Source organism: Quercus robur, chromosome 5 (genome assembly GCF_932294415.1).
Source record: "Quercus robur chromosome 5, dhQueRobu3.1, whole genome shotgun sequence".
NCBI classification, from domain to species: domain Eukaryota; kingdom Viridiplantae; phylum Streptophyta; class Magnoliopsida; order Fagales; family Fagaceae; genus Quercus; species Quercus robur.
The window spans coordinates 22,588,450-22,607,729 of NC_065538.1; the positions used below are offsets into that span (position 1 = coordinate 22,588,450).

General features: G+C 37.6%; 2 protein-coding genes and 1 long non-coding RNA gene across 8 annotated transcripts in view; 1 reads left to right on the forward strand and 2 right to left on the reverse strand.

Moving 5' to 3' along the window:
* The window catches only part of LOC126725517 (receptor-like protein EIX2), a 92,277-nt gene that overhangs the window by 46,866 nt on the left and 26,131 nt on the right, over positions 1–19,280 (reverse strand). The window lies entirely within an intron of this gene.
* The window catches only part of LOC126725522 (uncharacterized), an 88,368-nt gene that overhangs the window by 44,058 nt on the left and 25,030 nt on the right, over positions 1–19,280 (forward strand). The window lies entirely within an intron of this gene.
* Positions 1–19,280, reverse strand: part of LOC126725516 (regulator of telomere elongation helicase 1 homolog) — a 117,708-nt gene that overhangs the window by 38,221 nt on the left and 60,207 nt on the right. Inside the window, exon 21 of one of the 4 annotated variants that reach the window (XM_050430284.1) lies at positions 13,338–13,586. The exons of 2 other annotated variants lie outside the window; for them this stretch is intronic. In XM_050430284.1, the coding sequence (XP_050286241.1) occupies positions 13,581–13,586 (6 nt within the window). In that variant the 3' untranslated portion in view covers positions 13,338–13,580. Of the gene's footprint in view, positions 1–13,337; positions 13,587–19,280 lie in introns of those variants that run through there. One more of the 4 variants, XM_050430281.1, reaches the window with a different exon arrangement.

Consider the following 19,280-nt stretch of genomic DNA (forward strand, 5'->3'; position numbering starts at 1 on the left):
CTTTTATTGGCGGCCTTCCATAATGGGGTGAATTCAAACTTATTCATACATAAACTCTATGAAAAAAGCCTCAGTCCATGGCCGAACTCGTCCATTCGGCCCAAAATTTTATGAATGCAAAAGACGCGATCATTGCTAAGAAGAGGAAGAGATCTAAGAGAATAGAAGCATACCCCAATCGTCACTCCGAGCAAGACTCTCGTCCAAAGAAGGGATGGACGGAAGAAAGGAAAAACCGAGATAATAAGAAGCCAGACTCTTCAGCATGGAATCAACAATATACCCCTTTGAACATGCCACTTGACTAGGTCCTTATGCAAATCAAGGATGATCCTTCCTTGAAGTGGCCGGAGAATATGAAGGGAGATCCAAATAATCACAATAGGAATAAGTATTGTCACTTCCATAGGGATCATGGGCATGATACAAATGAGTGTTTTGATTTAAAGCAGCAGATTGAAAATCTCATAAGGTAAGGGAAGTTGAGGAATTTTCTTGGACGAGACCACAAGGACGAGAAATTGAAAGGGAAGATGGAAGAATCATCGCGACCACCGCTCGGAGAAATAAGAGTCATCATAGGGGGAAATTCGACAGGCCAGTCGTCCAAGTCCAATAAAGCATACTTGAAGGTGGTGCAGAGCGTCCAAATTTCTGGACGATCACCAAGGGCAAGGTCCACGGACGAACAAGCAATCACTTTCAAGGACGAAGACGTTGAGAGAATTCATCACCCTCATGATGATGCTATCGTCATCACCTTGCTTATTGCTGGCTACACAACCAGAAGAGTGCTAATGGATAACAGAAGCTCGACAGACATTTTATATTATCTAGCTTTTCAGCAGATAAGGTTAGGACGAGACTAGCTCCGTCCAGTGAACTCCCCCCTAGTAGGTTTTGGTGAAATGAAGGTACAGCCTCTGGGTACTATTTCATTATCAGTGGTAGTGGGGGCATACCTACGACAAATCACCAAGGATGTGAACTTCCTTGTGGTAGATTGTTCATCCTCTTACAACGCCATAATTAGAAGGCCAACTTTAAATAGTTGGAAGGCTGTTACATCTACCTACCACCTATCAGTCAAGTTTCCAACAGAACACGAAGTAGGACAGGTACAAGGAGACCAACTAGCAGCAAGAGAATGTTACCTGGCCATGTTGGCCATGGATGAACAAGTTCAAATCATGACTATTGAAGAAAAGAGAATTATAGCAGAGCCCACCGAAGCATTGGAAGATATTTCCTTGGATGAAAATAACCCTGAGAGGTGTACTAGGGTTGGAGCAAATCTAGAAAAGAAGATTAAGAAGGACCTCGTCCAGTTTTTGAAGAAAAACACTGATGTATTTGCTTGGAGTCATGAGGATATGCCGAGTATAGATCCTAGTGTCATCACCCACCGCCTAAACGTATGTCCTTCCTCCAAGCCAGTGCGACCAAAGAAAAGGGTGTTTGCCCCTGAAAGAGATAATGCTATTAAAGACGAAGTTCAGAAGTTGATGGCGGCGAAGTTTATATGAGAAGTGTACTATCCAGATTGGTTGGCCAATGTAGTAATGGTAAAAAAGGCGAACGGCAAGTGGAGGATGTGTGTAGATTTTACCGATCTAAACAAGGCTTGCCCTAAGGACAGCTATCCATTGCCGCGCATAGATCAACTGGTGGATTCTACAACAGGCCACAAATTACTTAGTTTTATGGACGCTTTCTCAGGATACAACCAAATAAGGATGGATGAGGCCGACCAGGAGAAGACATCATTTGTTACTAGTCAAGGCTTATTCTGTTATGAAGTAATGCCCTTTGGCTTGAAAAACACTGGAGCAACATACCAACGACTGGTCAACCACATGTTCCGTCCTCAGATTGGACGAAATGTAGAAGTCTATGTAGATGACATGTTGGTGAAAAGTCTGGACGAGGGAAAACACCTGGACGACCTGCAAGAGACCTTTAATACACTCAAGCGGTACAGTATGAAGTTGAATCCCAGCAAGTGCGCTTTCGGAGTAGCGTTAGGAAAATTTCTTGGATTCATGGTTTCACACAGAGGAATCGAGGCAAACCCGGAAAAGATTAAAGCAATTCTAGATATGAAGCCCCCACAGAGTATCAAAGAAGTCCGGTCTCTTACCGGGTGAGTTGCTGCCCTCAACAGGTTTATTTCTAAAGCTACTGACAAGTGTTTACCATTTTTCAAGGTTCTAAAGAAAGCATTTGAGTGGACGGATGAGTGCCAAAGAGCCTTTCAAGACTTGAAGACATACCTCATTACGGCTCCATTGCTGAGTCCATCCATGATGGGAGAAGAGTTGTTTTTATACCTGGCAGTGACCCCGCATGCCGTGAGCTCAGCATTGATAAGAGAGGAAGGAAAAATACAAAAGCCAGTGTACTATACTAGTAGGGCATTGAGGGGAGCGGAAGGACGATATCCGCTAATAGAAAAGCTAGCTTTCGCACTTATCATGGCTTCCAGGAAGTTGAGGCACTACTTCCAAGCCCATGTAATCAATGTTATGACAGACCACCCGCTCAAGAAAGCCATGAACAAGTTGAAAGCCACAGGACAATTGATCCAGTGGGGTGTCGAACTTAGTGAGTTTGACATCCGATACCAACCAAGGCATGCTATAAAGGCTCAGGCCCTGGCAGACTTTATTACTGAGTTCACACCAAGCTGCGATGGCGTAGAAGGAATGGAAGACAGTAAAAAATGGGTCGTCCATGTGGATGGCTTGTCCACACAACATGCAGGAGGAATAGGAATGATTTTGCAATCCCCTGAAGGAGATAAGTTGAAGCATAAGATTCGTCTGCAATACCAAGCAACCAACAATGAAGTTGAGTATGAAGCCCTCCTTAAAGGGTTGGAATTGGCTAAGTCTGTGGAAGCGAAGTCAATACTTATCCTGGAAGATTCTCAGTTGGTCATGGACCAAATAAATGGGACGTATGAGGCAAAGGAAGGACGAATGAAAAAATACTTAGAAAAAGTGTTACGCCTTGTGAAGAAATTCAAGGAAGCTAACTTCGTTCAAATCCCAAGGGAGGAGAACATGGAAGCAGATACTTTAGCGAAGGAAGCCCCAGCGATTGGAGCCATGGACGAGTTCGATGAAGTTTCGTACGTCCTAAGTATAGATCTCCCGAAAGTGCAGCAAATAGAGAATGAAGAAAATTGGATGACCCCAATAGTATCGTACTTGAAGGACGGAAGGCTTCCGGAAGGGAAGGATGAGGCCAGAAAACTCAGGGTTAGAGCAGCAAGGTATGTCCTTATGGACGAAATTCTGTACAAGAGAGGCTTTTCTCAACCTTATCTCAGGTGTCTGGCCCCCGACGAGGCGAACTATGTGCTAAGGGAAGTTCATGAAGGAGCCTGTGGAAATCATTCGAGAGCCAGATCACTCATCCACAAGGTCGTCCGTGCGGGGTACTATTGGCCAACTATCCAAGTAGATGCAAAAGCTTATGTCAAGGTATGTGACCAATGCCAACGATTTAGTAATGTCCCCAGACAACCATCAGAGTACCTCACCCCGATGATGGCACTGTGGCCCTTTGCACAATGGGGACTAGACATTTTGGATCCCTTCCCACTGGGCACAAGGCAAATGAAGTTTCTAGTGGTGGGCATTGATTATTTCACAAAATGAGTGGAAGCTGAACTGTTAGCAAATATCACACAACAGAATGTTAAAAATTTCGAGTGGAAGAACATTGTGTGCAGGTTTGGAGTGCCCAAGGTATTGGTGTCTGACAACGGACGGCAATTTGACAATGCACTCTTCAGGGACTTTTGTGCACACTTCGGAATTCAAAATCATTATTCCTCACCCGCCTACCCTCAAGCAAACGGTCAGGCCAAAGTTGCAAATTGATCCTTACTGAAAATCATCAAGACTCGGCTTGAATGGGCAAAGGGAGTATGGCCAAATTAGCTACCTGGTGTCCTATGGGTGTACAGGACGACGGTGAGAACCCCTACTGGGGAAACACCTTTTAAGCTAGCCTATGGAAGCGAAGCAGTCATACCTGTGGAAGTGCACATGGCTAACCATAGGGTGATGTCATATCAGGACAAAGATAATGAGGAGCAGCTCCGCTTGAACCTCGATCTGATAGACGAGGTAAGGACAGATGCAGAGCATAGGACAACAAAGTACAAGAACCTCATGGCTAGGCAATATGATGCAATGGTGAAGCCAAGGCGGTTCAACATAGGAGACCTCGTCCTGAAAAAGGTCTCTTTGGCAACCGAAAACCCAGCTCATGGGAAATTGGACCCTAATTGGGAAGGACCCTACAGAGTTATCAACTGTAAAAGGCAAGGATCCTACTACTTGGAGTCCCTGGACAGGAGTAAATTGGAGCATCCTTGGAATGTGGAGCACCTGAGGAGGTGCTATCAATAAAATTGAGCCTGAACGAGTATTACTATGGACGAGCTTGGAGCTTGTCTGTCTACTTATGTTCTACTTATGTTTGATGTTGTTTGTGTTTGATACTGCTACTTTATTATTTATGTTGTGGTTATTTATGTCGTGATTATGGACGAAGTTATGCAGTTTATACTTATTAAATAAAAAAGGCATTAGCATGTATGTGCCTTATCTGTGAACAATATTTATGTTATGTACAAAATGTTGTGTGAATTTCAAATCTCCATGCAATTTTCGTTCAAGCTAACCCACAAAGGGGCTAAAAGATCAAGACGAATAAATTCTCTGGACGTAGAGATGTAACGTCTATAAGTTTTCCTGAGTAAAACAAGGAAAAAACTTAGGCATACTCGTCCAAGTCATGGATGAGGGAAAGCCTTATAAAGCATATTCATCCACATAAAGGACAAGAATAAAAAGCCAACTGAAACAATCCAATCTTTGGACGAGTGAAAAGTTAGGCAAAAGAAACTGGGTAAAATGTAAAACCAGTTTGCAAGTCTTAGGACAAATAAAGTTGAATGAAAAATACTACCCACAAAGATGAGTTACATTAACAAAATGTACAGCATTCGTCCACATAATGATAGAAAATAAACTTTCATTCATTAACTAAAGGGTGGACATCCTACGTCTAAAAACCCTTGTTAAGTCAAAATAAACTGAAAATGATTGTTTAAGACCTCGTCCTAAAACCATGGACGAGCAAAATGTACTTTGGTTACATAAAAAGGTCTCAAAACTAAGGACCAAACAAAAACCAAAATAAAGGAAAAGAAATACAAGGATTACTCTAAGTGTAAAAGTCTCGTCTTTAAGAAGAAGGGGCATTAGCATTGGGATTGTCTTGGGGTGGCTGAGTGCTGGCATCGTCTTCCACATTGACGTCCTCGAAGCTAGTTTAGAGAAGAGAGCTGGTGGCAGCAGCTAGGTTAAGTTTAATGGAGCTAAAGTCCACTTTTGGGAAGTTTTTCATAGCATCCGCTCTGAAATCCTCAAAACCTGCTGTATAATTGGCATCCACAAGATCAGTGTATTGCTTGGATGCCTTGAATTTAGTTACTACATCCCCTTTAGCCTTGGACAAAAAAGTACTCAACTCGTCATTCTTCTTCTGTAGATGGTCAAGACGAGCGTCTTTTTCCACTCCATCAGTTTTCAACTTCTCAATCAAGTTCTGGAGCTCTGTTGCCTTCTCATTAGCCTTGGCAGCCACCTTAGCCCATTTCTTGGATTCTTCCTTCACCTCTTGGATCCTCGTCTCTAACAAGATCCTCATCTTGTCCAATCTTGTAGCCTGCCTGGACGCTGCAATAAATTTTGACATGGCCTAAAAAATAAATAAATAAATATATAAGATGAATGAAGGTTGGATGAAAAAAAAAAAAAATATATATATATATATATATATATATTTATATATTGGCAAAGACGAGGAAAAGTATGTGATTACTTACCTTAAAAAGATTGTGAACACCAGTGTTCAAACTCCTTCAAGGACATGTCATAACAAGTATTTATGTCCTCGTCTAAAACAACCTTCTGAAAACGCTTCCAAGCCAGGTCTTCATTTTCAATGATATTTGAAGAGACCTGTTGAGAAGGCTGGGATGTGGCAGGCATAGTCGTCTTGGGCGAAGGAGTCTTGGATGGAGTGGTCTCCATTGGAGTGGACGAGGCCAGAGACTTGATTAATCTACAGTCTTTACCCCTAGCTGTGAATTGGTAAAAGCCAAGGGATTGATTTATCTCTGAAGGTTTGTAACAAAAAAGGAACTCGTCCACAGAAAGGGGACGATCCCTCCCAAATACTTCACTCCACAAAATTTGCATAGAGATAACTAATCTCCACACGTTAGGGTTGAATTGACATATACCCAAACCTAACCTAACCAACAACTCTCTAGCAAATGCATTCAATGGTAACCTAAAACCCCCCAAGAAATAAGACTCATAGACGCCAACCCCAAAACGGGGATTGCAGCACCACTCTCCACGGACAGGCAACCTAGGGTTAAGCTCGTCCGGGATCTGGTACCATGCCCTAAGATTGTTAAGCCTTTGCTCATTTGTTTTGGAATAAATACCTACAGCACAACTATAAACGGTCTCCTCTTCGTCCAAAGGACTAGACAGAGGGACGTTGGACGAAGTGCCAGCTTGGGCACTAGAGGCTTCCCTAAGTTGTTTTTGGATAGCTTCTAAAGGAAGTCCAGTGACACCAGAGGTATACCCCTTGTCCGTAGAACTCTCACTACTATGACTACTGTTACTTGAACCACTATTACTGGTTGTATCATAATACTTTTCTATAACTTTCTCTGTACTATCACTAGATGAGAAAATAACAGTTTGAGACATTTTTTGGAAACCAAATACCTAAAGACGAGAAAGAAGAGAATACCTGGCTCTAGACGAGATAGGACTATGGACACGAAGAGACTTCTAGACAAGGGCTCTAGACGAAGAAAGATTTTAGAAATATAAAGGGTAAGGGGGGAATTCCACTATTTATAGACATCTGACCTGGGTATTCGAAACGGCACGACCAACCAGGATGCGACACGTGGCCTACCCCTCGAAAAAATAAATCGACGAGACTTGACATCAGTGAAATTATGACACATGGCACATACAGTTTTAGACATTAAGTGCACAAATCCTTTAGACAATCCATGTGGACAAGAGGGCAACTGATGGTGTTACAAAAAACACCAACTCCTAAACTCGTCCATATGGCTCGTCCAATGAAAAACCGACAAGGGTGAACCAAGCACATGAAGTGATCATCCCAAGCGTCCTTGATGACCTCATCCGTCTTTGGACGGACGAGGTCCCCTGAGAAGCTTATCCATCCTTAGAATTGTTCAGACGAACGAGCTCTACATGAAATTAGGAAAAACTGAATGCACAAGGAAGTCATCCCTAATAGCCTCGTCCATCCTTAATAAAGGATGGACAAGTTCATTGGGTTGAACATGTCGGACTATGGACGATTTTGATCTCCACCAAGCGCAAGGGACGAGTTGAACTACTATGTGCCAAGTTCTCCATTAACCATTACGGAATGCAAATCCAAATAAGGTAACTTCCATAGCGGTTATGAAAGTTACCTCCAAATCCTCCGGACTCCTCAACAATAGGAACGGTTATTAAACAGATAACCGTTTCACGTATGCTTTGTAAGCATTCATCGATGAGAAGGTAAGGATTCATTCAGGCACTTTTCTCAGAAATTATTTCCTTTTCACAGTGAATTACAAATCCACTGACTTTATCATCGGTTATTATATTTGATTATTCAAAACCCGAATTTTATCTGAAAATTAAATTCAAATTCTTTGCATTTTGTGCTACTCTGTTGTAAGCGCATAATGGATCACATTATGTCCTACTTTGTCTAAAATTGAATGAAAATATGTAATTAGACTATAAAAAGGTTTTCTGGGCAGCCAACTTTAGTGCCTAATGGCTATAGAGAAAACTCCAAGCTTATTCTTTTCTTTTCTTTTCTTTTTTTTTTTTTTTTTTTTTTTTTTTTTTTTTTTTTGAGGAGACTGTCTTTCAACTTCCAAATTTAAAACTAACTATTTTTCCTTCTTTCTTTCTTTCTTTCTTCTTTTTTTTTTTTTTTTTTTCAAATGTTGAAATTTTACTTTGGAGGTTTGTGTTATCTGCTCCCTCTAAGTGTTTGTGGAAATGCCTAGACAAAACTTTTAGGAATTATAAGGGAAAAAATCTTATAGTTTTCTATCCTTTCTTAAAGTTATTTTGTATCCAAACTACACTAAATCCACCAATGATATCTTAACCACAAAATGAAGTCCCAAGCATTGTTTATGTTAAATAGCAAACTGGAGTAGTTTGAATCACACTTTAGCATTGAATATGTTCAATTTATATTTTAACAATTTTTGTAGTCATTGTTCCCTGTTTTGGCAATCTATCTAACAGTAGATATTCCTCTATACACTCTTATGCAAGGTAAGACATGAGTGCATTGTCATTATCAGTCCATGCTCTACTATTATGTCTTCTGGTACAACCATGGACTTCTTTTCTGGGAAACATGTCACTTCTAAAACTGATTGGCTGATCTACAATCAATGACTATGGATTATTCTTCTAAGGGTACCTGCTCTTTTCTTTTCTTTTCTTTTTTCTCTGTTTGGTTGTTTTGAAAATGGACGAAAAGGAGATGAATTTAATTTGAGTCCTATGTTTTATTTTTCTTTTTACGGTCATTTCCTTCATGGTATATAATCATTCATAACCAAATGTAACAGATGAGTTATTTTGTCAAATTTATGCTGGTACATACTTTTCATATTTGCTTCTGTTTGTGGGTGTTTGAATTTTGGGCTATGGAAGCATTATTTACTTACTAATGGTTGTGAGGTCTGAATGGTTTTGATTGTACACTTCTTTCTTACTTTTGTTATTGGTAGTATCATAAGTGAATTTTAATTTTGATGTTTTTAATATGTGAGATGCACCTTCCTCATAATTAACATCTAGATTTTTTTTTTTTTTTTTGAGAAACAACATCTAGAACTTAGTTGCTCTTACGATGATCCATAACTTTGGATGTATAGATTCACACTATTGAAATTTAATTGTAGGGAGAGTAATTATTAAATTAACAACACTGTGTAGCTTTGTAAAGGGTGAATCTCTTTATTAATTTGTAATTGAGTGAAAATTTGTAAGTTGAAATAGTGTATAAAACACCCTTGAACGTTTAGACCCCCAATAACAAAATTACTAATTCAAGCTTTATGACAAACAATAAGTGTGCGGAAAATGAACACAAGCTATAAACAGAATTGTTAAACAATCTAAGACAAATAAAATCACATCCACAGCAGAAAATAAAAGGCAAAGATTAAGGGAAGAGAGATGCAAACACAAGGACAACACAATGATGTGTTATCGAAGAGGAAATCAAAGCCCTCGGCGTAAAACCTCTTCGCCGCTCTCCAAGCAGTAAGTAATCCACTAGAAAATGTAGTTGGGATACATAAACAATCTACCCAATGTACCTAAGCCCTCCAAGCTTCTTGCTCCAACGAGGTTGCGCCGAACCTATTTCTTTTCTAGCTTCCCGGATTTCGCTACTTGACCATAGCATCATAGTTTTAAAAACCGGACCGGACCGTCCGGTTCGACCGGTTCAACCGGGAACCGGACAGTAATCCGGTCCGGTTATACTTAAAAACCGAAAATGGAAGAAAAACCGGATTTAACCGGTAACCGTTGGTTCAACCGGGAAAACCGGAAACCAGAAAGGTTAAACCGGTTTTACAAAATTGATGAAAGAGATCTGAAATGGAGCTTTATTTTGCAGAAAATTCTTTTTTTTTCTCAAATTTGCGGGTATAAGTGGGTAAGGACAGATTTTTTGCTCAAAAAATCTTCTTTTTTCTCAGATCTGCTAGGCTTGAGAGAGAGAAAATTACTGAATGCTCATGCTTGGTGTTGAAACCAGCCTTTTGGACTGGTATGAGGTATCCACGGCTCTTCGGTGAGACAGTGAATGAGAGGATTTTGTCTAACTTACAGAGAGAGGGGGACGGATGGAGGTACTGCCTGGAGGACAAAAGACAAAACACAAAACACTGAGAAGTGAGAACTGAAAAAATAAAACTTTTGAATCTTTTGATAGTAAACCGTGTGGGGTGGTAGATTTATGAGGGGAAAAAAAATCTTAAAGAAGGGTATACGTGTGTGGCTGGGAGTGAGTTGGTGGGTGGGAAAGTAGATAGATATGTCAGTGGGTTGTCTAATCATTTGACTTTGGGAGATTTTTTTTTTTTTTTTTTTTTTGAATAGATAAATAGGTAAAATTAAACTATTATTTATAAAAATAAATATATGAAACCTTAATAATAGATTATTCTTTTTTTTTGTCAATAATTATTGACCAGAAAAAAAACGTAGTATGCAAAAAAAGAAAAAAAAAATTCTATATTTTATATTTTCTTAAAATAAGTTATTAAAATTCAAAATTCATATAAAAATTATTTAAATATTTAAATTATATTAATTATGACATCATCGGTTTGACCATCGGTCCGACCCCGATCGGACCATAAAACCGATAATCAGCCTCTTTTCTGGTTCTTTGTCCATTCTGGTTTTTAAAACCATGCATAGCATCAACCAATGTGAAATTGGTTCCTTCCTAACTGCTTTCCAAAGCACCAAACAGCCCTCTCATAGTAATAGATATGGTGAGAAAAGGTTTTGGTAAAAAGTCTCTCAAGGATTTAACAATGGAGAGGAAGAGAGTTGAGGAATTTGAAGAGTCTCTTAATGAAGATTAGGGATGAATCAATCTTGTTTTTCTCTAGGGTTTCTCTCTCAAAATTCTCTCTGGAAGCTCTCTTTCTTTCGTGGGTATAAGGGGTATTTATACTAGGGCGAGAATGGAATGTGAAGAGTCAGGTTTTTCAAAATAGGGCTGGCTCGCAGCTTGGCCTCGCGGCTTGACTGAGTCACGAGTTCCAGCCGCGAGATAACTGAACAGCCAATTGTCATATTTTGTCCTGTAGTGCTCCAGCTAGCATGATGCTTCAACTTCTGACATGCCTAGCACGTGTGCAACTTCTAGCGGCTTGGAGTCGCGAGTCACCCGCGAGTCCCTGTTTTTCTTGCACACTCTTGAGCATTTCTTCACACTATCTCACTCACTACCCTTACAAGAATCTCACCTAAATACAGGGTTACTAATTGTTGAAATACAAGCAAATTTGGCACGAAATAAAGCCAACAAGATGGTTGATTAAATTCAACCTTACAATCTCCCCCTTTGGCTATTCCGTGACAAAACCCTAAAACAGACTCTAGACTTAACATGTGAGTTAAGAACAGTTGAACATAACTCACTCACACCTAACTCTAGAAACTGTGAAGCTCTTGAATCATATGAACATGAATCTCCTGAAACACAACAATACACCATGATCATTGTATGCAAAAAAGCATGAAATGCATATGAAGCAGGCATGATGTGATCAAGCAAAGATGGAGTTAAGAAACAAATCATGGCTTGATCAAACAAGCAATCACTACAAGGTAGTGACCACAATGCTCATTCACACTTGGAATGAACACTTGGACATACAAGCTAATAAGATCAATGCAAATTACTTGCATGCCCAACACTCAACCAATGCATAATACACTAAGTATATACATCTAGGAACAATCCTACAAGGGCACAAGAGTGACAATACTTAAAAGGAAAATGCATGACATTTAGTTTTATTTTTATCGTTGATGGTTATGTGGTTTGTTTCTAGTGCTAAAAGTTCTTAATTCAATTCCATAATTTTGGGCATGATTAGTTTTACTTTATGATTTTTAGTACTTGGGTTGAATGCCATATAATGTGCTTATTTGCGCATCACATAGATAATAAAGGAAAAGTAAATATTAGGGCTCTGTCACGTGATTGTAGCATTTGCATGCATATTTCAAAGACGAATTTTTGTGTCTTAGACCCAAATTTGATGTCAGTAAGATCTTAGAAACACAAAATTAATTTGCATTCATATTTTGGAGATGGATTTTTGTGTCTTAGATCCTAACTTAATATCGCTAAGATTTTAAAAGCATATCATTTAGTTTGAATTTCTATATATGTATTTATGTGTGTGTGTGTGTGTGTGTGTGTGTGTGTGAGTCACAGTGCTATAGATAGAGAGTGTGTGTAGGAATTTCCATCTTGGGTGAAGGATCAATTAGAGAATTTAATTTCGATGATGAGCAATCAAAGGAGAAAGTGAATGCTTCAAATGGAAGCACCAAAACCCTGGGGAGAACATAGAGAAATTACCTTAATGAGTTGCAATGTACTGCACACGAGGATTAAGATGTGAGAAAATTTCAAGTTATCTACTCAGTAAATGATTCAAATATGTGATTATCTTTGGAAGATGAAAATGTATTAATTATTTGATTCAAATTGTTTGATTTGTATCAATTTTCAAGATAAAAATGTACTACTATCATCTTATGTTCAAAATGTAATACCAGCTTTCTAATTATTTGTTCATGAATAATCTATAAACATAGATGTTCTAACTTTGTATTAATTAGCTCAAACCACATTACATGCCCGTGTGTTTCAGATATGTAATGATTCTTAGTGGCAATTTTATGGATGCTAAAAACATGTTCTATAAGCTTGAATTTACATGTTTCTTAGCAAAAACTACTCAAAGAAGAGATAAATCCTAAACCCGTGCATCGCACGGGTTAGCGACTAGTTAATTAGAAAATTATGCTACAATAAAAAAATAAAAAATAAAAAATAAAAAAAAGAAGAAGCATAGATTCATAGACAAAAGAGGGAGCACCATAGTTTACAATGGGTTAGTCAAATTCAATTTATTCTCAACCATAATTTCAATTGTCTGATACATTAGTTGTTGTTGTTTTTTTTTTTAATTTTTTTTTAGATCGGTCAGGTCAGGTTGGACCTGAAACCGACCCGAACCCAAGGCAGACCCGAATATTGGACCCGAACCCGACCCAAGCATCCATTCAACCCGCCCAAGACCCTTCATGTCAGGTGGTGGGCCGGGTTGGCCGGGTCTATGCTCAGCCCTGCAAAAGAGTTGCTTATACAAGTATCATTTTCCTCCTGTACAAAAAGCAACCATCAAAACTGTGGGTAAGCCCAACAAAACATTACTAACCAAACACAAAATGTAATTACTAATTGCAAATCTCAATTAATAAACAAAGTTCCACAACTAAAAAATTACTCGCACAATTCATCTGCATCAAACAGATCCCTTGGCTTTCCAAGCCAAATTTACAATGGGGATATTAAGGTTGTCTGACTATTTGAGCTACACCATATATATGGAAAAGCAAAATACTAACCTTTTCCCTTCAAGAGATACAAGAATTTTCAAGATTGAAAAACTCAACCTTTATCCTGCTAATACCCAATCCCTCTCATATATTGTTCTAGAAACCCAATGTGTTTACTTAAGATTGGATAAAAATTAAAAACTTGGATAAAATACAGAGAACGATTCTGCACGTCAAAGTTTGTCATTATTTGTTACAAGGTGCTGCTCATACAGAGAATGATACTTTGCAGGAAGATAGTCCTTAAACCTGTTCACAATGACGATAGCAAGGGTGAGAGCGGACATGCTACAATTATTGAATATAAGAAACAAAATGTATGAAGAAGATAAATTTGGATATTTCAATTTTCAAAAAAGACTAGGGGAAGGGGAGACATTCTATGCATAATGTAATAGAAAAACAAATAAAAGGTGTCACATCTGTCATTTTCAGGCTTAAACATTTATCAATCATACTATGTTAGCAACATTTAGAAAGCATAATACACAAATGAAAGGGTAAATAATTTTTTTGTCCTTAAATATCAATATCGTAACCCAAAAGAATTTTATTAACACTAGTATCTGAATGAAGCACCCAACCTATGCCATCAATAATAGCATCCATAATCAATGTCAATCATGGCATTAATAGAAAGTACTATCTTATGAAGAACCCTCAGCCTTCAAGTCAAATTTTAGATGCATAGCCACATGGGCAATTGCCGCCAATAGTATTAAAATCAAATAGCAATGAGTACCTTTCAAGAAGATGAAGCCTCTCTGTTCCAGAGAATAATCTCACAATGGATTGTAAAACTTGACTTATCTTCATCTCTTTAGACTTAAGTGCCTTCATTAACTCCACAAATTTTTTATATTCTTCAGCACTAAGCTTCTCTTTAACCTGTAGGCATAGGTTTAAGCTTCTCTTTAACCTGTAGGCATAGGTTTGAACAAAATCCAAAACCAATTTCTTAATTGACATTTTAAACAAGAAAGCAATACGAAAAACTTAGTGAGTCAAAGAATTGCCTCTAGCTCATTGGTTTCAGAGAAGAAACACAAACAAACATGACTGCTTTAATATAGTTCTGGCATCCAATGCAAAATTCTAAGAAAACCACTTGCTTTAGAGAATTGCTTTTTTAGGAGGCATGCAAAGAAGGGAGGGAAGATTCTAGAAGAATTAAAAAAAATGATGACAAAATGGCATATAATCAGAAACATTTCAAGTCACCAATAAGTAATAACCATGTAAAAGTTCAATTATTCTGCAGTTAACAAGTGGAAGCTCTTCTTGTTGTGTTAGAACTTAGAAGCCAGCCCCCTGTCCAGTTTCTTGCCACATATTTCTCATTTACAACAAACGAACAACCACATATTGTCAAAACACTTCACCTGAATCAGAAAAGTAGATCCCCTGGATTCCTCGTTACCACTGGGCACAGGGTTGGACTGAACACCTTCGTTCTTCAGCCTGAAAAATTGAGCTTACTTCTCTTGAGAAGTTCCTCGAACTTTATGCAGTACTCATGAACCAAGTTTAGTATTCTGTGTGCTGATGCCATCAGAATTTGCAAATTCTCAAGATTAACTAAATTGATACCCAAAGGGCCAGTTGTTTCAAACTTCTTTGCACCAAATGACTGATCGTGAGAAACTTCAATTTGTTGCATCGCAGCATTTTCTATGTTTAATAATTTACGCTTCCTAGCAGAACAAGGTGCTATAAGTTTTTCTTTGCTTGGTTTTTCATTTAATATAGAATAACAAGTCATATAAGTTATTTCATGATCCTGATGTTGCATATTTTTCCTTCGAGGCATCAAAATTTTTTTCTCATTGCTGATAAGATCACTTGGACGCTTCAAAATTAAAGATTGACTCTTAAAGGGAGAAAGAGATGAGCGATTAGCAGGAAGAACTTCTCCCAATTGGCTTGAAGTTGAACTATTGCCTCTTAGTGTGCTAGGTTGCACGGACACGCCATTTTTGGCGTCGTGTCGGTGTCGGACACGTGTCGGACACCGGAACGGGTACGCTCGCCGGATTCCCGTGTCCAGCGAGTGTCTCTTTTTTTTCGCTTCTCCGACACGGCTTCGACATGGCTCCGACACGCTAGCAGTGAAAAAAAAAGAAAAAAAAGAAAGAAAATCACAGATTTCTCAACCCACATCTCAAGTTGAAAACCCACATCTCAAGTTGAAAACCCATAGACAGTCGCCAGTGGACACGCCAGCAGTGAAAAAAAAAACAAAAAATCACAGATTTTGACAGTCGCCAGTGAAAGTTTAGAGTCTGATACCGTGAAAGTTGAAACCCATAGACAGTCGCCGGTGCAAGATCGGGCCGATCGGCAAGTCGGCGAGCTCCGTAGACAGTCGCCGTCGACGCCGTGCTCTCTGTCCCTTTCGATCTCTCTCTCTCTCTCGGCGTGGACAGGTCCGAGTCCGACCTCTTTTCTTCTCTCTCTCTATTTTTTTTTTTTTCAGATATGCTGTGTACAAGTCTTTTGGGTTAATATTGCAAAATCTGAACTTAATTTGCGTTATAAATACTGTTTGAACTTAATTGGGGAATTGAGGAAAGAGAAAGAATTTCGGCAACAATGTTGCCGAAATTCAACAAAAGTAGGAGAGAGAAAGAGAAAAAGTTGGAGAGAGAAATAAGAGGAATTTCGGCGACGTTGTTACCGAAATTCCTCTGCCCAAATTCCTGCACGGTCATGTGTAAAAAAGCAATTGCGACAATGCCATTGCCGAAATAGGGAAAAAAAAAAGGAAATTTTTTTTGTGGTAATTGTGGCAATGGCATTGCCGAAAATGGGGGAAAAAATTGAATGGAATTATGGCAATGTCATTGCCGAAAATGAGAGGAAAAAAAAAAAAAAAAAAGGTTGTTGCCAAAATCTGGGAAGAAATTTTAAAAAAAGTGTTACGTTCACAATATTTTTATAATACTTTCACAACAAATCACACGTGATTAGTTATTATTAGTTCAAATTTGATTTTAACACTGAGATTACTTTTTTAATCTAATAATAACAACCTGCCACTTAAAATTTGTTGTAAAAATATTGTAAAAATTGTATGTACCTATCATTTCTTAAAAATAAATAAATAAATAATAGAATTGTGGCAATGGGATTGCCGAAATAGGTGTAGAAAATTTTCACCTATTTCGGCAATGCCATTGTCGAAAATGTGAGAAAAGAAAAGAAAAAAAAAAAAAAAAAAAAAAAAAAAAAAAAGAGAAGAATTGTGGCAATGGGAATTTCGGCAATCCCATTGCCACAATTCTTCTCTTTTTTTTTTTTTTTTTTTAGAATTGTGGCAATGGGAATTTCGGCAATCCCATTGCCACAATTCTTCTCCTTTTTTCTTTTTCTTTTTTTTTCACATTTTCGGCAATGGCATTGCCAAAAGAGGTGAAAATTTTCTACACCAATTTCGGCAATCCCATTGCCACAATTCTTTTTTTTTTTTTTTTTTTAAGAAATGATAGGTACACACAATTTTTACAATATTTTTACAACAAATTTTAAGTGACAGGTTGTTATTGTTAGATTAAAAAAGTAATCTCAGTGTTAAAATCAAATTTGAACTAATAATAACTAATCACCTGTGATTTGTTATGAAAATATTATAAAAATATTGTGAACATAACACTTTTTTTAAAATTTCTTCCCAGATTTTGGCAACAACCTTTTTTTTTTTCCCTCTCATTTTCGGCAATGACATTACCATAATTCCATTCAATTTTTTTCCCCCATTTTCGGCAATGCCATTGCCACAATTACCAAAAAAAAAATTTCCTTTTTTTTCCCTATTTCGGCAATGACATTGCCGCAATTGCTTTTTACACAGGACCGGGTAGGAATTTGGGCAGAGGAATTTCGGTAACAGCGTCGCCAAAATTCCTCTTCTTTCTCTCTCCAACTTTTTCTCTTTCTCTCTCCTACTTTTGTTGAATTTGGCAACACTGTTGCCGAAATTCTTTCTCTTTCCTCAATTCCCCAATTAAGTTCAAACAGTACCTATAACGCAAATTAAGTTCAGATTTTGCAATATTAACCCAAAAGACTCTGTTGTGTACTTTGTTTACTTAAGTTATGACGCTTTTTTTTTCTTTTTCTTTTTTAATCCCACTCTGACTACACATATAAATATATATATATATATATATATTTTAATCCCAAAAGTTTAAATCTGGTTTTCCTTTTATGTTTTTAGTTTGTTTTTAGTTTGACATTGAATGTAGCCTGTTTAAACTTTTGGTTTGTAATCTAAATATTTTATGTGTATTATTGTACTATTTTGGGTGTTAGTTTACTTATTTGTAGTCCTTACATAATTTAAATTTTAGACATAAACGTATTCTATGTCTAAAAATATTAAAAAATATACCTAAATATAAAATTTAATTAATTATTTAACTACCGTTCCCATCATGTCATGTCTTTATTTTTCAAAAATTGCAGTATCTCCGTGTCTATGTCCGTGTGCGTGCAACATACCTAGTGTCACGTATAGGAGTCAATGCCTTTACAGAAGAATCTTGATTCATTTGTGTTGCCTGAAAATTCCCATAACCAAGAAATAGTTCACACAAATAGCATTATCAGAAAATTCTTTACATCTAAATATGAACATATAAACAGATAAAAAGTCCAGGGTTTACCAGGGTGAAATTTTTTTCTAGAGGCTGCTCAGGTTGCATCTCTTTTGTTTCTCCTGTGAAAGAACATATAGCATTAGCCGTAGCATAAATAGGCTGCATTATAAATAGTGAAACCACTTCCTGTTGAGAAATGCTTCTTCAGGAGCTTACAAAGTAAGGAGGGAAAATTCTAGAAGTATTACAGAAAACAAATGGCAAAATGACTTGTAATCGAAACAGTCCAATTGTCCAAAGTCACCTATAACCATGTCAAAGTTCAATTGTTTTGCAGTTAACAAGCGGAAGCACTTCTTTTTGTGTTAGAAGCCAGCCTCCTTTCTAGTTTCCTTGCTAAATATGTCTCATATACAATCAAAAGAAACATTAACATAAACTACTTCATTTGCATTATGTTGTTAAAACACTTCACCTGAATCAGTTTACCAGATCCTCTGGATTCCTCTTTTAACACTGGGCACAGTATCAGATTGAACACCTTTGTTCTTCTGCCTGAGAAACTGAGCTTGCATCTTTGGAGTAGTCCCATCATCTTTATGCAGCAGTGCTAAACCAACTTGAGCATTTTGTGTGCTGATCTTCAAAAACTTTCGAATTCTCAAGTTTCACTAAACTGAATTACCAAATAGCCATTTATTTCAAACTTCTTTTCACCAAATCAGTAATCTTTAGAAACTTCAATTTTTTGCATTGCAACATTTTCTGTGCTTAATAATTTACACATCCTGGAAGAACAAGGTGCCAAAAGTTCTTCATTGCTTGGTTTCTCATCTAATATAGAATAACCAATCAAATTGTTTCATGATTTTGATGTTGCATACTTTTCCTTCCTGGAATAAACAATTTTTTTTCTCATTTCAGATAATTTCACTCAGAAGCTTCAAAATTAAAGATTGACTCTAAGGGGAGAAAGAGATGAGTGATTATCCGGAAGAACTTTTGCCAATTGGCTTGAAAATAAACAATTGTTTGATAGTGAGGAGATTCTGGCACTTTACCCTTAATTTTTAAAAAAATTGGCAATATGCCCTTGTTTACAAACTATATAGGGACGTGCCCCTGTTTTGATACTCGATTACTCTAAAATCGAGTTCAATTAAATACTCGATTCATAGAAAATCGAGTTATTCCCGATCAAACTTAAAAAAAAAAAAAAAAAAAAAAAAAAAAAAAAAAAAAAAAAAAAAAATTCATGAAACTCGACTTTTAGGAAATCGAGTTCCATGCAAAAAATATTTTATAAGTGTAATCGCCCCATATTCAGGTAGCCCTATAGCAGCGT